At 31.5% G+C, this 16,870-nt stretch overlaps 1 protein-coding gene across 1 annotated transcript in view; it reads right to left on the bottom strand.

The window, feature by feature from the left end:
- LOC103100696 (protocadherin Fat 4) overlaps positions 1-16,870 on the bottom strand; it is a 166,332-nt gene that overhangs the window by 66,999 nt on the left and 82,463 nt on the right. The window contains exons 9-10 of the mRNA XM_007504022.3: positions 8,563-8,745; positions 6,979-7,070 (exon numbers count right to left, since the gene is read on the bottom strand). Of these exons, the coding sequence (XP_007504084.2) occupies positions 6,979-7,070; positions 8,563-8,745 (275 nt within the window). The remainder of the gene's footprint in view (positions 1-6,978; positions 7,071-8,562; positions 8,746-16,870) is intronic.

Below are 16,870 nucleotides of genomic sequence, written 5' to 3'. Positions count from 1 at the left end.
TTCATTATTATTAGATAAAACTCATTTGAAAATAGGTATATTGCTTTAAGAATTTCTGTCTTTTAATTCATATAAAACCTAGATCAGAGAGGGTGACATTATGAATCATGTGACTTTGGAAAACTTAGGTGGAAATTTGTTATTAAAATAAATTAAAGACAGAAGAAACAAAAAGAAGTACTTCTCTGAACAAATTCATAATTGGAGGTAGTTTACTTTTTGCTTAAAATCTAAGAGTACATGTTACAGGAAAATGTAGTCATGAATTCAGGATCAGGATTGTGGTGTGATGATGAGGGAACATTAGCAATTGAAAGACACCCTAGGGTCAAAGGTGGTGACCATCTTCCCCTAGTCCCAACAGTTCCAGACTTAATTTTAATAACCATGAAGATAGCAAGGAGCAGACTCTTACAAGGAAAATTATAACAAAGTCTGTCCATCCCCAAACCCTAAATGCTACAGGAAATTTTGAGGAACTAAAGCCAAATAATTCTGCTAATCAGAATTTTGCATTTCCCCCCTTTTGAAACATGTATATTTTAATGTAAAATAAAGAAAAATAATATCTTACAGTCATATGACACAACAAAGGCAAGTTATTGCATTAGGTTCTCAAACCAAGGTTATGTAAAAGTTTGACTTGGGAGTTAGAGGTTTGAATATGGTCCCTGCAACTTATTAATTGAAATTGGATAAGTCACTCAAACTCCATGGGTCTCAGTTTTTCATCTGTAAAATGAGGAGTTTAGACAAAATAACCTCTTGGGTTCTTTCCATTCTTAATCTATGAGCCTATGATCACATTTTACCATTGGAGAAACTGAGGGCCAGAGAGGTTTATAATGTATCCAGTCACAAATTCCAAAAGATGATCTAGGACTTAAATCCACATCTATTTCCCAGTCAAGAGCATTTTCCTCTAAACCATGAAAGATACTTATACCAAAAAGAAGTTACACAGTACAAAATAAGCAGAAATAATTATTTTATGAAATATGAGGGACACTGGAGAAAGTTAGAAATAATTGTTCATTAAATGATCTCAAAAAAAGAAGTAACAGCCTCCCTATTAGATATTTGAAATTAAAATGGACCAAGAGGCAATGGATATACTGGCATTTATTATGTTTTCTATAATCCTTTGTACCTCTAAACATTCACTAATTTAAATTTGATCAGGGAGCTAAAAACAGACCAGATCTCTATGGTCAGTCAAAGCCAAGGGTGAAGCAATTCTCCTGATAATTCAAGAAAATAAAATCATTATTCCATTTAATTACCTAACTGTTTTCAGTGTTATTTTTTCATGGGTAAGACACACACACACACACACACACACACACACACACACACACACCTCCAAATAATATATGTTAATTAATTTAGGATATAAAATAAACATTAATAATGTTACTTTCTAATTGCCAGCCAAAAAGAAATATTTCTAATCTTAAGTAAGTTTTCAAATGAGAGAAAGAAATAAAGAAAAAAATGACTCAGACAGATAGACAGACAGTGAAATAGCAAAACAGAGACAAAGAGAAAGACAAACACTGATAGAGAGAAACAGAAAAAGACTGAGAGAGAGTCAGAACATCAGAGCTTTGACCTTGAATTCAGGAAGATCTGGATTCAAGTATTCTAACATAGGATATGGCCATAAGCCAGTCACTTAACTCCTTGTTGCCATAGAGAACTATTTAAATCTATAAATTGATGGCTACCAGTCTCACATTATGGAGTGAGAGGGAGTTCTCCACACTGATGAAATTGCAGATTTGTATCCTGTGCACACAAATATATATATATATATATATATATATATATGTGTGTGTGTGTGTGTGTGTGTGTGTGTGTGTGTGTGTGTATACATATATACATACACATATATACATATTAATATAAACATATATAGGAAAATATACACAAAATAACACGTGTATATGGATGTATTTCATATCTATATTATGTATTGTGTAAGCCATATAGACTTTTAAAGTACATATTCATTTTTCAATTTGTGATTTATGATTGTTGCAGAGAAAGCATCCTTAAAGAAAAGTATTTTGGATTATGGCAATGTGAGAGAAAAAACCTTGCTCTTCGAAAGCATATAAACATAAAAACATGAATACAATTTTCAGATTTCCTTTGAGGGATTTTTATTTTCTTTAATTCTCACCTTAAGATTTGTTTCATAGTCCAGATGAGGTTTAACAGTCTTGGAAAGAATGCCATTTGTTGAATCCAAAGAAAAGTAATCAGTGGCATTAACTGTAGAACTTAATATTGAAAACTAGAAAAAACAAATGGTTAATATTTCAGCAGAAGGCATGCTTTGAGCCCTGACATTGTTGAAAGAACCTTATTTGGCAAGACTTAAACAGAAATTAATTTTGTGAAGACAGATCCCATAAAGCAAAGCAGAACCTACATTCAGTTCCAAACTTCAAAAACAATCCATACATTCTTTCAGCTTCTTAGTAGTATTTCTTAAAGTCTCAGCCTCAGCATTATAGTTTTGGGTGCATATTTATTGTTTGTAGAATTATTAACTGAAATCATTGCTAATTTTTAAGACTTTGATAGTTAAGAAAGCCATTTCCTACTTCTCTACTCAAATAATCACTACACAAGGGAAAAGCACTGTGTTATTTGGAAGAAAATGCCTGATTTTAGCTTCATGTCAACCGTCTTGTCTGCTCATCCAACAGAAACTACAGCTTTGGACAAACATATTGTTTTTATGGGCATCAGCATGCTTCCACTCACAGTTGTGATTCTGTGACAATAACTAACTGTGTTTTAAAGGTACAGTTACAAACTTACTAAAAAGGCCTTCACTGAAGAGAATCATATAATAATAATAAATTCTACATTCTAGTCCAAGGTAATATGTTTAAAATGAGTAATTGCAATATTAAAATTTTAGCAAATCCCCAATGACATGAATAACTTTAAAAGAATAACTTTTAATCTCTCTCCTCACTTTTGAGAGCAAATTGGTATATGTTGGCTAGTCTTTCATTGAGCAACTAAATGGGTTATTTTATGATAATATCTAATTAGAGGTTATTTTTAAAAAACAGACTGGTTTTCTTCTTTCTTTCCTTGTCAAAGTTTTGTTGTCTTTTTCCTCTGTGTGTGAGTTGTGTGTGTGTGGGGGGCAGTATGGGGAGCCATGGTGTGTTACTAGATGAATTGTGCAAGGTAGGCAAGCTAAGGAAGTATCTGACTATCTTCACTGCCAAGACAGATTTCACTGGGGGAACAGGGAGAGGTAGATAGTTGGATATACAGAGCAATGCTTCTTTCTAATCAGTTTGCCATGTGCAAATGATCTACTTATACTCATTTCCCTAGAGACCTGTACTTTAAGCTTCAGCTCTAACAGCATCACTTAAAAGAAACAAACTAAAATATTTAAATGATCCATGATTCCTTCTGCTTCTGCAGAGTGCAACCTCTCCATTACTTTTCATCAAGAATGATTATTATATGTCCAGTTTTTTTCTTTAAATCTTCCATGGAGGATCTAGTCAATGCATTTGAAATTCTTGTGTTCTTTTTTTTTAATATCTTGTGAGTATCAGTGCTACACATGGGCTATCCATCTATTATCCTCAAGTCTCCTCCTATAGTCTGTCTATAAGCCTTTTGAGATATATTTGCCTTGGTGTTATTCATTATACTGCAAGTAGCAACATGGTTCAGGGGAAGATTGTACCAGATTCAGGAGAGTCCTGGGTTTGAATGCTACCTATGGCACTTGCTAGGTCTGTGACCATGGTCAATTAACAACTTAGTATCTCTAAATTAATTAATCTACCTGCAAAATTGGAATAATAACACCTCAAAAGTTATAGAGGAGATCAATTTAGGCACCATATGCAAATAACTTCATAAATATTAAAATATTCTGTAAATGCCCAAATATTATTTTTCCACACATAACATAGTTGGTAATATATTATAGTCTTCTTAGAACCCCTCTTCATCATTCTTTTGGGTTACTTGTATTTTAAATTCTTTGTTCATGATTCATGACCATAAACTACCTCTAAGAGGATATTGGTATTAAAAAAAAACATGAGCATTTCAAGAAATATTAAGAAACTTGGACACATGGAAAACCTTTAGCAGTTTCCTTAAAGTGACTGAGCTTGTTTTTCTAATACTCCTCATTTTACTCAGTATCAATTTCTATGTCTTCCCATGTTTCTCTGAATCCTTAATATTCAGTATTTCTTTGCTGCAAAAATATTCTAATACATTCATATGTCATAATTTGTTAAGCCGTTCCTTAATTTATGAATTCATGCTGATGCTAGTGCTAGTTTGCTACTGTACAAGAAGTGTTTTTATGAATATTTTGCTGTATTTGGGGCCTTTCTGTCTGTGTGGCAGACCTGTTTGGAGTATATAGCAATGAGATATCTGGTCATAAGGGTATGGTTTATTTTCATCACAATTTCCATAATTCCAAATTACCTTCCAAAATGATTGGAACAATGCAAAGTTCATTGTGAGTAAATTTAGTGAGAGCCCATCTTTTCACAGCATTCCCCTCCAAGATTGCGCATTCCTGTTTTTCATCTTTGCAAGTTTGTTTGGAAATTTGATACTTGAATGTATTTAAAATTTTGTCAACTCCAGCATGGACTTCTATATTCATTTGATCAGTTCTCTCTCTCTCTCAAGTTTGATTTTCTTATATGCCAATGTCAGTTGCTCACAGACTAAAACTAAACATTTTAATTTTACCACCTTAATATACAACATAATATTGTTATTGATGAGAGAATATCATATTCCATTTTATGCTCATTTGTTGTTGTCTTTCTAATCTTATCTATATATTCTATTTGGATAAGCTGGGTAAGCTAGGTTTTGCTTTCTCCATAATAGAGTGCAAATGAACTTATACTCTGATCCATGGACTTTCCTGCCATAAATCTCCATCTGATAAGAAGAACAAGTGGTTGGTTCAGTGTTTTCTGGCATTTTCTGTTCTCATCAGTGTGACAATTGTTTTCCCTTACTTAAACTACTCAAGAAAGGAATGATCTATGCAAAAAATATATATATTTCTTTTGCTTATATCCTATTTTTAGCAATAACAAATAATTTAATCAGGCTGGGTTGGAGCAACTATAATTGCACACAATGTCTTCTCATCTTTATTATTCCCTTTAATATGATATCAGTTTCAATGTTTACTTTAACAAGTAGATTATCCGATTTCACACTAACAGCTAACTCTCAAATTATTCCTCAATCAGCCACCACTAATTTCTTCTTTGCAAGATATAGTCTTTATTTTTAATTTTACTGTGGCATTAATCTGTGCTGATTAATACCCAGTAACTGTTGATTCTTATTTTAAAAAAAAACAATCACACATGTCATACATGTATGAGTGGCTTGCCTTTCCTGTGATCTCTGATAAACTCATGAAAATACTATAAAAGTATATAACTGAACTGTATGCTGGCCTGGAATTCTGGCCCAGCATCCAGTTTTATATGAAGTAAGGCATCACAAAAATACAATATAGTTTCATATCTAGTAGTCATACAACAATCATAAGAATATCTATATTTTTAAGTGGGATTTTTTCATGGATATGTTTGGAGTCATTAAAAGAAATTTGAAATTTCTGAAAAGTTCCTGTTCATTTATGTGACCAATTCATTTGCACTGACTATATACAAATATATATCTATGTGATATTTCTGTATAAAATTATGTATAAATATTTATAGGAAATGCATTGTGCATACATATTTATAGAGACATGTAACAATTATTCAAAGTGAACAGAAAAAGCAAATAGTTGATATGAATTGTTTTTAATACACTGTAAAAATAATGAAGAAGAATAGAAGAAAAGATGTCATCAAAGAAATACATGCATGAGTGAAAAAGAATTTGAACTGATCATGTGGTGAAAGTGATTGGACAGTCCATGGGCTCTTCTGGTAGCTTGGCAGTTTTAAGATAATAGTAAGACATCCTAGGATACTGGAAGAAACTGTGTAGTGAAATTTTAAGGGAAAATGTACAAATGAGACAGAATGGGATTGATGGGTCACCATCTAGACATTTAAAGGAAAAATGATGAGATGAGATCAGAGATATCCATCCAAATCCACATCTAGTGGTCAACTTCCTGATGATGATCTAATATGTACTTTTCTGACAAACTCCTCAAAAAGAAAGTATGTTTTTCAATAGGAACCCAGTGACAAAAAAAAATGGCCAATTAATTGGTGCATCGGAATGCTCAGAATAATTTTTAAAAGATTAGGAAATTGATTTTCAATCTATAGAGACTTTACATGAAGGAATATGACATCTGTTGTACTATATCACTATAGTAATATGATTTATCATGTACATTATAGTGATAATAACATAAGAGATTAGATAACTACTTTATTACTATAATTTGAATATAGGCCATTTTACCCTCTAAAACTATGGGAAAATCCATAGCGATTAGATTGTTCTTCTTTTTTTCCTCCCAGTCTTGCTAATCTGTAACTACAATGTCATCCCTTCTTGATTAATCCTACAGAACATTGAAACCAGAAAGCACATAAAGATCCAGAATATCCTTTGTATGAATTGTATGCGTAATAAAAAAAATATGTCTGAAATGGGATGCATAAAAGGAAATGAAACATGAAAGGATATTCGATCAGTTTGTGTAAATGTAATAAAATGGATGAAAATAAATGTAAGCACAATTTTTACACAGTGTTCTCAGTCCAACTATGACAGCTTATTGCCTTTTCTTTTCAAAATGCATTGTACTTATTCCGTGGAAACATAAAATTTCTAAAATTTGAAATAATAAATGCCAACTGAAATCACTTCATGTTCATTCCTGTAAAGAAATTTTTACAGAGAAAATGGTAGTTTTAAAAATAAATTCATGAGAATAAGCATATTAAAAGAGTATGAACTTACTTCAACCTCTTGACCTGGGTCTGGATCTCTTGCAAGAATCATGTATATAAAAGCAGATGGTGGAATGTTTTCAGGAATAACTACAGAGACACCTAAACCATTACAAAAACCATTATGAGTAATAAAGTACATCACTACCACTTCTATTTCTTAATTGAGACTGGTCCTGCTGCTAACATTTATGCCTCCACTATAGGCTCTTAACTGAGAAACATCACAGCTGTTTTGGTGACTCCTTGCTTTCCAGGCTAGCCAAGATATCGCACTATTCTTATGTCCTTTCATTTACACACTTCCAGATTTGGACAAGTGTAGATTGAGGGGGTGTTTAAATGGCCAGTCATGCTAAGTAGAATGTGGGTGGTCCTTGGGACATTATCCACCTTCAAAACAGCTGTAGAATTTAATTTAATTGTTTGATTCATTCATGTAATACTCTTGGATATTCAACTCTTTCCTCCATTCCTTTACTTATACCACCAAGAAAACAATAGAACATATATGGGTGAGTGTGCACACATACATCACACACACACACACACACACACACACACATGCACGCACACACATAGTCATCTTGCATTTACACAGTCTATTCACCTGTCTGAGAAAGCTGCCTAAAAAAATGAAAATTTTGACACTAGTTCCCAATGTAGAGTGATATGATTTATTCAATGTGGTTGAAAAAATGCTTTTTTCATTGAAAGAATTCTTGACTGATGTTATACCAGAAATCAAAGAAATAGATATTAACTAGGATGGCGATCATTAATAAGGGACAAATCTATTGAATCAAAGGGTCATTATCAGAAGAGGTAAACCATCATGTCTGAGTCTCAAAGTCATATATTATGACTTTGGTAATAGATTTTTGAGTACATCTGTCTGGCTTGCTTATTTGACCTACTTGACTTTGGTATGAATGTGATAACATTTAGAGGCAGATATTCAAGTTTGTGATCTGCATTTTCCTTGATCTGAGGCAGACAGAATAGGACAAATTGGAACACTGAATTTTTATGAATGAAAGTGTTAAAATTATCTACCTAGAGTTGCTAAAATAGTTTCAGTATCCCAGATGAAGTGAGGAGCAATTCCCTTGGAGAAAAATTTGATATTATATTGGTCACAATGAATGGAGTGATGTCTTTCCTACTGATGATGTCACTAGACTGCTATGTTATTCAGGATACAGAAATTTTGAACAGTAAATCCCAGAGAAGACAAAAAACAGTCAGCTTGATCTTGCCCCTATCAGAGCAGTACATTCTGATCCAAACTGGAGTTCGACTGGCTTCTTTTAAGATCACGTGTACCCCCTTTTATGGTTCTTTAATACATTCTGAGAATCCACCATTTGGTTTCTTTATTTTTAAGAACATAAAGAAGTCATGTGATATTTGGCACCTTCATCATTCTCATTCAAGAAACTGAAACTTTTGATCCTTAAGTACAAGCACTATTTTCAAAATGTGGAATTTCTATCATTAAGCACCACTGTTTCAATATACATTTTGGAAGTATCCTTTAAAAAATTTGTCTCAGAACATTTCACTTTGTTTTGAAGATTGAAGGCTAGCATACCTCCTCCAGTAGAAAAGCCAGGATCACAGATAACAGGATCATCTACATCCTCTACAAAAATTGTAAATAAGTAGGAGCTGGTATTATTTCCATTATCTTTGGCCTCAATTTCCAAAGGGTAGGCATTAGGATTATTTGAGTTATCAAGAGTCAAAGGCTGAAGCAGAGTAATTATGCCTGTTACTAATGAAAAAAAAAATAGATTATGAAACCAAAATAATATAGCCTCTTTTAGATAACTTAAAGGACATACTTTTTCTTCATAAAGGAAGCTAAATGCTTAGTAATTCAGCTTGCTTTGTTTTTTTTTTTACATATGAAAAGTTGTCACTTATTTTTTTTAATTGAATAATAAAAGCTATTTTTATTTCACACATTTTCCTTCAGGTATCTGAATTTTTATCTTCTCTCACTATTTACTTATTGACTAGGCAAATGCAGCATTTAAGTTATTAATGCTCATTTGGAAAAACTTAAAATGTATAGTATAATTTTATTTTATTACAATAATTCCAAACTCTTAGTAGTATATGTTTTCAGAATGTCAGACCACAGTAAGTCATTTCATATAGGATCATAATATTTATTAAGGAATATCAAATGAATATTTTCATTTTATGGCTAAAGAAACTAGTGAAAATGTTACTTTTATAAGGTCACATGTCAGTTTTGGTTAGGAACAATGAATATAAGGTTATTTATCCTTTGTAATGATAAGCTGGAAGTTCTTCAAGGGCTTTGAATCACCAGGTCTTAGAATAGCTCCTGCTGCAGAATATATACTTTTTAAAAAAGATTTTTTCTAGATTATGTCAGTAATTTTCAGTTATCATTTTTTTGACATTTTGTGATCCATTTTCACTCACTCTATCCCTACCTCATCCTCAAGATGGAAGGTAATGATATAAGATACACGGTGTTAGTATACAACATATTTTCCATGTTCATGTTATAAAATATGATACATATTGCTTAACACGAGAGAAAAATTTATGGAGCAAGTAAAATGAGTGGCATGCTTTGATCTTCAGTCAGACTTCAGCAGTTCTTCCATACCAGGGGATAGCTTTTTTTCATCATAAGCCCTTTGGAACTGTTGGGGAGCCTTGAATTGCTGATGATAGTTAAATCATTCACAGTTGATCATCATACTTTATTGCTGTTATCTGTATACATCATTCTTTTGATTCTGCTTTGTTCATTTTACATCTCTTCATATAAGTATTTCCAGGTTTCTTTTGAGCTCAGTTTGTTTGTCACCTTTTATGGCACGATAGTATTCCATTATAATCACAGACCACAACTTGTTCAGCTATTACTCAGCTGCTGGACATCCCTTCAGTTTCCTGCTCTTTGCCACCACAAAAAGAACTGCTACATTTATTGACCTCCTCAACTACTAGTTCCCTAACTACCTGACTTCACTATATTTAAAACCTTGAATTTATTTTATATCATTTATAATGTTGTTTAGTCATTTTCAGTCGTATCTGACTTCATGACTCTTTTGGTGGCCTTCCTTAGCAAAGATACTGTAGTTGTTTGCCATTCTTTTTCCACTGCATTTTCCAGATGTTGAAACTGAGGCAAACGGGTAAGTCACTTGCCCACAGTCCCACATCTGGTAGATATCTAAAGTTGTATTTACACTCCAATCCTCCTCACTCCAGAGTTAATAATCTATTCACTACACTATGTAGCTTACCTGTCCATTGTATATGAATATATATCTCTGTTGTATAAACACATTTATGTTGTCTCCTCAGAAATAATGAAAATGCATTGAGAGTAAGAATTTGTTTCATTTTTCGTCTTTGTATACCAAGAGCCTGGCACACAATAATTGTTTAATCAATCTTTACTGACAGATTGAACTACAAGACAGCATTTCACAGTAATAAAGAATGTTTTAAATAACTAAAGACCTTAATTTATGTTGAGTCAAAATAATAAATATGGCAATACTACCTAATTTGATTTATAGATTTCTAGCCATACCAATGAAATTAAGAAAATTAAAAATGGCAAAATTTCTTTAGTAGAACAAATGGTCAGAATACAAAAAATAACTAATGAAAAAAAGCAGAAATTAAAGAATTATAGCATAGTTATGTCACAAATGACATTAAAAGGTAGTAATCATCAAGATTTATTAGTGCTACTTAAAAATAGAAAAGCTGATAACTGGGACAAATTAAGTTACACCCAGAATCAGTTGGATATATTGACTTAGTATTTGACTTAAAAAACTATTGGATATGATTCCTTAATTAACAAAAACAGTTAAGAAGGCACTAGAGAAATCTGCCAGTTGAAGAGAAATTATATTTAGACCAATACTTTCAACCATACACTACAATAATCTTTGAATAAATATGTGACCTATATAAAAAGGTCACTTTATTTTTAAAATATTTGAGAAGAATGGAAGGAGGTATTTTGTACAATTATGACTTTGAAGAAAAATAAGGGATATAAGAGCATAAAAGAGAAAATATGTTTTAAATTAAATTAAAAAGCTTCTGCAAAAAAAGCTTAATGGAGCTATAAAAAATTAAGATGTCAACTGGCAGGAAATATTTATACCAAAAATTTCTGTTAAAATTCTTATATCCAAGGTAGGAGATGTAGCATATTGTAGTAAATAAAGAGTTAGTCTTACAATCAAGAAGACCTGTATTCTATTCTAGTCTTTCACATATACTATGTGACTCTGAGAAAGTCATTTAATCTCTCAGTGCCCCAGGGAACTCAGTAGAATGGTGAATAGGTGAGGAAATATTACTTCATATTGGAATAGGAAATTCAAATTCATCCCAAGGAGTGCATAGAAAGAACTTAAGATATTTATATATAGATATGTATGTACTTTTTTGTTTGTGTGTGTGTGTGTATGACTGTGTATTATACACAAAACATTTGCAACACTTTTCATGATAGCAAATAGACACAAAACCTTGAAGGAAAATGGTTGTCATTGATTGTGAAATGGCTGAACAAATTGCAATGAATGCATATAATGGAATGTATATGCCATAAGAAATGAAAAAAATATGAAGACTTCAGAGCAACTTGGAAAGATTTGTTTGAACTAATGTGGAGCATGGTATCCAGAACCAAGAAAACAATTTACAAAGTGACCTCATTAATGTAAAGGAAAACAACATTGAAAGACATCACAGTTCTGATCAATGCCGTGACCAATCGACTTCAGAGGACTGGCAATAAAATTTTCCTCCCTTCTCTTGGCAGGAAGATGGTAGAATAAACTTGCAAAATGAGGCATTAATTGGCAGACATTTGGTCAATGTTTTGATTGTTTTTGTTTATATTTCTTTGTTGTAAGAAAGGATTGAATGTTGAGGGAAAGCCATTGAGAAGAGTCAATGACATTAAAAAGATCAAAATTCATACTAATTATTATAATAAATTAATTGAATTGGTTATGCTAAAGAATCCAAGGTCTCCTCTAGCCTTTTTAATATATTTGTTTATCTTATATTTTTTTTCCTAATCTTGGCAAGGAAAACCAAACTTGAATATTTCCAAATACAAAAAAGAAAAGGGGGACAAAGTATTATATATGAAGCCACCAATTGTTAAATTGTTACTTATAATTTATGTTTTTCAAGTAAGCATATACTAAGAACAGCACATTACTTACAAACTCTTTCATTTATCTTTGTTACCTCCTAAACCTAGTACTGAAGTTTTTTTGTCTTTTTGAGTGTGAGTCTATCAAAAACTGAGTTTTTCATTCCTCTTATTTAGTCTGTCATCTCTCTCTGTCAGGGGTAAATATCATTCTTCATGACTATTTCTTCAGAATTATGGTTGAATTTTGTGTTGATCAGAGTTCTTAGCTGTCTCAAAATTATTTATTTTTATATTTTATTACACTATGTTACTCTCCTAGTTCTCATTCCATTCTGTACTAGTATATATAAATCTTTTCAGGTACTTCTAAAACTTTTCATAATTTCTCACAGAAATAGTATTTAATTTACATTCACATACCATTCACCAATTAACAGATATTACCTTTGTTTCTAGTTCTATGACAACTCAAAAAGAGCTACTATAAGTATTTTTGTACATACAAGACCTCTCTTTGGAGGTATACGAATAGGGGTAGTTTCACTATATTGAAGGGTATGAATAGATTCATGATCTTTGGGACACAACTCCAAATTGCTTTCCAGAATGGTTGTATCAATTCATATCTCCACCTACAGTGTAATAATGTGCCTGTTTTCCTGTACCCCTTCAATATCTGTAAATTTTTCTTTCCTGTCAACTTGCTAAAATTGTAGGTATAAATTGAAATCATAGAAATTTTTAATTTTTTTTCCTTTTTTCCTTTTTGTTTCACTAATTATTAGTAATTTGGAACATTTGTTAAATAACTATATATAATCTGGCCTGAGACACCCTGAGCAATCACTTGACCTCCATTGCCTAGCCCTTAACACTCTTCTACCTTGGAACCAATACACAGTATTGATTCCAAGATGGAAGGTAAGGGTTTTTTACAAATTTATATATATATATATATATATATATATATATATATACTCTTTAGGTTTCATACCTTAAGAAAGGCTTATTTATATGTTTTAGACATTTATAATTTGGGATCTTCTGTCCCTTTGCTTTAAATGCTCAATAGATGCTTTTTCTTTCTTACTAATTTGGATGAAATCACTATAAAGAACATTCCTATTGCCCCAAATTCTCAGGCTCCTATCAAACAATTTCACATGTAACAAATTACAATCAAGCAAAAGAAACTCGTACATTGTCCATTTTGAAAAACATATGTCTAAATTTGTACCTCTATTACAATTATCAATTTTCTATATCCATTCTTGCTTTGATCCTAGTTTTTGAGGTTTTTTAAATATTCTTTTCAATGTTGTAGATATTATATAAATATATAATTGTATACTTTTTTGTTTTATTATTGATATTGCCTAGAATATCTGTATTTTCCCTACTATTAATACATTCCTTCATTTCTGATAAAAATTCAACAAGGCCACAATATATAGTCATTTTAATATGTTACTAAGCCTCATACCTATATTATATTCAATATTCTCAGTTAGATTTTGAGAATATTGGTCTATAATTTTCTTCCTAGTCATTTTCTCTCAAAGATTTAATTATGAATATTATGGCTGAATAAAAAGTACTTTAAAATATCATTTCAAAATAATTCTTTATTATAATTCAGATATTTTATTTTCCCAATTACATGTAATAATAATTCAACATATTTTTCCAAGATTATAAGATCCAAATTGTCTCCCCTCTTCTCTTCCTAGCCACCACTGAGATGATAAAAAAATAAGCAATTATTAAGACTAGAATTAACTGTTCTTTGAAAAGAGTTCAGTTATAGATTCATCGCCTCCTAGAGATTTTAGAGAAGATGAAACAGATTTCATTTATGTACTATTCAATTTGTTTTTCTTAAACTGGTTGGTTTGAATTGAATATTTCTTAATTAGTTATTTTTACATATTTAAAGATTCATTTGGTCCACTTAGGTAATAATCATTTTTATCATTTGATCCAAAGAAACTAAAATGATTTCTCATTTTCCTTTTATTTAGTTCATTGGTTTTTAATTTTTAACACGAGTAAATTGATTATCCTCACTCTAAAGTTCTTTTAAAGTTTTACTTTTTTAATCATCCCAATGTTTATTTTTACTTTCATTTTTGTTAACTTCTTATTTGGGGAATTTATATTTTTATGTTTATTTATAGGTTTGTTTCTTGGATGTATGTTGGGATTCAGTGTTTTTTAAATAAGTTTTTATTGATTTTTTTATATCACTACAATTTCTCCAGTATCTTTTCTCCCTCTTAGTAAAGCATTCTGTATAACAAATAGTAGTTTGTTTATGTGTTTTGCTTCAGGAATGTTGTGGGGTTTTTTTCAACTTACACATAAAGAAAAATTTTGCCATTCATTTTCAATCATTTCCACATTCTCTCCTTCTATCCCTTCTTCTTCCTTCCCTAAGATGTTAAGCAATTTTAAGCAATTTTTTAGCTTAAATTAAATTTAAGCAATTTAAGCAAAAAATTTAAGCAATATTATTATAGATGTACTATCATACAAAGCATTTTTCCATAGCTGTCAATTAATTAGACAAGACATATTTTTTAAAAACCCATGAAGCAAATAAAGAAAGACATGCTTTGATCCATCTGCATTCAGACTTCAGCACATCTTTCTCTTTCATTAGGATTCTCTTGATATTGGTAACTTGCTTGTCTTCGCTCTTTAAAAAATCAGAATATCTAGAAATTTCTATTTTAAAAGGTTTTTTAAGGTCTTAATTTTTATAAAATCTTTTTCATTTATTTTGACTTTCATTTTTCCATATTAATATAGATAACTATAATTGATACAACTGAAAATTGCCTGTTCATAACTTCTGAACATTTTTCAGTTGGGGAATGATTATCTTCTTATAAATTTGACTCAATTCTTCTCTCTCTCTCTCTCTCTCTCTCTCTCTCTCTCTATATATATATATATATATATATATATATATATATATATACACACACACACACACACACGTGTGTGTGTGTGTGTGTGTAATGAAGCCATTGTCAGAGATACTTGCTTTAAATTCTCCATCCCATTTTTTAAAATTTTCTTTCTAATTTTGGCTGCATTGTTTTTGTTTGGGTAAATGTTTTAATATGATGTAGTCAAAATTACCCATTCTGTGTGTCTTAATGCTCTCTACCTCTTCTGTGTTCATAAATTCTTCCCTTTTACATAAATCTGAGAGGTAAACTATATTCTAAGCTCTTCTAATTTACTTGTGATAGTATACTTTATATGTTTTAAGGTATGCATTTTGACCTTATCTTGGCATATAGTGTGAGATTCTTGTTTATACCTAGTTCCTACCATACTATTTTCTAGTTTTCTCAGCAGTTTTTAGTCATATAGTGAGTTTTTATATCAGAAGGTCAAAACTTTGTATTTACTAAATATTAGACTACTAAAATCACTCTCTTCTGTATATCATGTACTTAATCTATTTCATTGGTTCACCTCTATTTATTTAATAGGTTGTTTTGATGATTATATTTGCTGCTTCTCTATTGTTACAATGAGATTATCTCTCATTATAGTAGTAATTGCCAGATCTTGTGGGATACTCACTATGAAATCTTTCTTCTCGAATTAATTCTTTTGGTTGTTTGAAATGTTTTTCTTTGACATGAAAGCTCTGGCAATAATACTCTCAGGAATTTTCATTTAGGGATTTCTTCTGGGAGGTGATTAGTTCATTCTATTTTTACCTTTCTCTCTGGTTCTAATAAAAATGTAATTTTTTTCATTTTTATTTTGGGGGTAAGTTAAGTCACTCAGTGGATTGAAAGCCAAGCCTAGAGATGGGAGTACCTGGCTTCAAATCTGGCCTCAGAAACTTCCTACCTGTGTGACCCTGGGCAAATCACTTAACTCCACTGACTAACCCTTACTACTCTTCTGCCGCAGAACCAATACACAGTATTGATACTAAGAAGGAAGGTAAAGGTTTTAAAAAATAAATTATGATTTCTTGAAATTTAGAATCCAGATTTTTAAAAAATTCTCATAGATTGCAGCTGAGTCCAATGATTCTTAAAGAATACCTACTTGACCTGTTTCCCAAGTCAGTTTTTTAAGTAGTTATCTTATATTTTCTTCCATATTTTCAAGGTTTTGATTTTTCTCTGATATTTCTTGTTCTTTCTTAGAGCCACTGATTTCTGTTTGACCTATTATAATTCTCAGAGAATTCGATATTTGAAAACGCGTTATCATTTTCTCATCTGTAATATTTTCATCTTTCTTTTCTTTTCTCTGAAAATTAAAATTTTAAACTCTTGTTTCATTTATTTTATGTATTCTTTCAGAAATTTTTGGAGGGGCAGAGACAAGATGACAGTGTAGAGGCAGCAAATGTTCAGACCTCTGAAAACCCTTCCTTACCAACTTAAAGCTAAATTTTCCTGGGGGACAAAAATTCAAACCTAACAACAAGACAGAGCCAAGCAACCCTCTGGCTGGACTCAACTTAAAAGGTATACCCCCAAAAGCCTAAAGTCAAGTACATTCTGGTTTAAGAGGAAGGAAGAAGGAAAGTCCCAGGACCCCTCCCCCACCTAGAGTGCTAAGCCTCCAGCAGCAGCTGGAACCTCTGGGCAGGCAAAAGCACTGGTCTGGAGGGAGTACCTTGCTATAAAAGCTGTGACAGGCTAAGAGCATCCAACACAGGCAGTGGGGA

This window comes from Monodelphis domestica, chromosome 5 (genome assembly GCF_027887165.1).
Source record: "Monodelphis domestica isolate mMonDom1 chromosome 5, mMonDom1.pri, whole genome shotgun sequence".
Taxonomy (NCBI): Eukaryota; Metazoa; Chordata; class Mammalia; order Didelphimorphia; family Didelphidae; genus Monodelphis; species Monodelphis domestica.
This window is presented reverse-complemented; position numbering and strand designations above follow the sequence as displayed.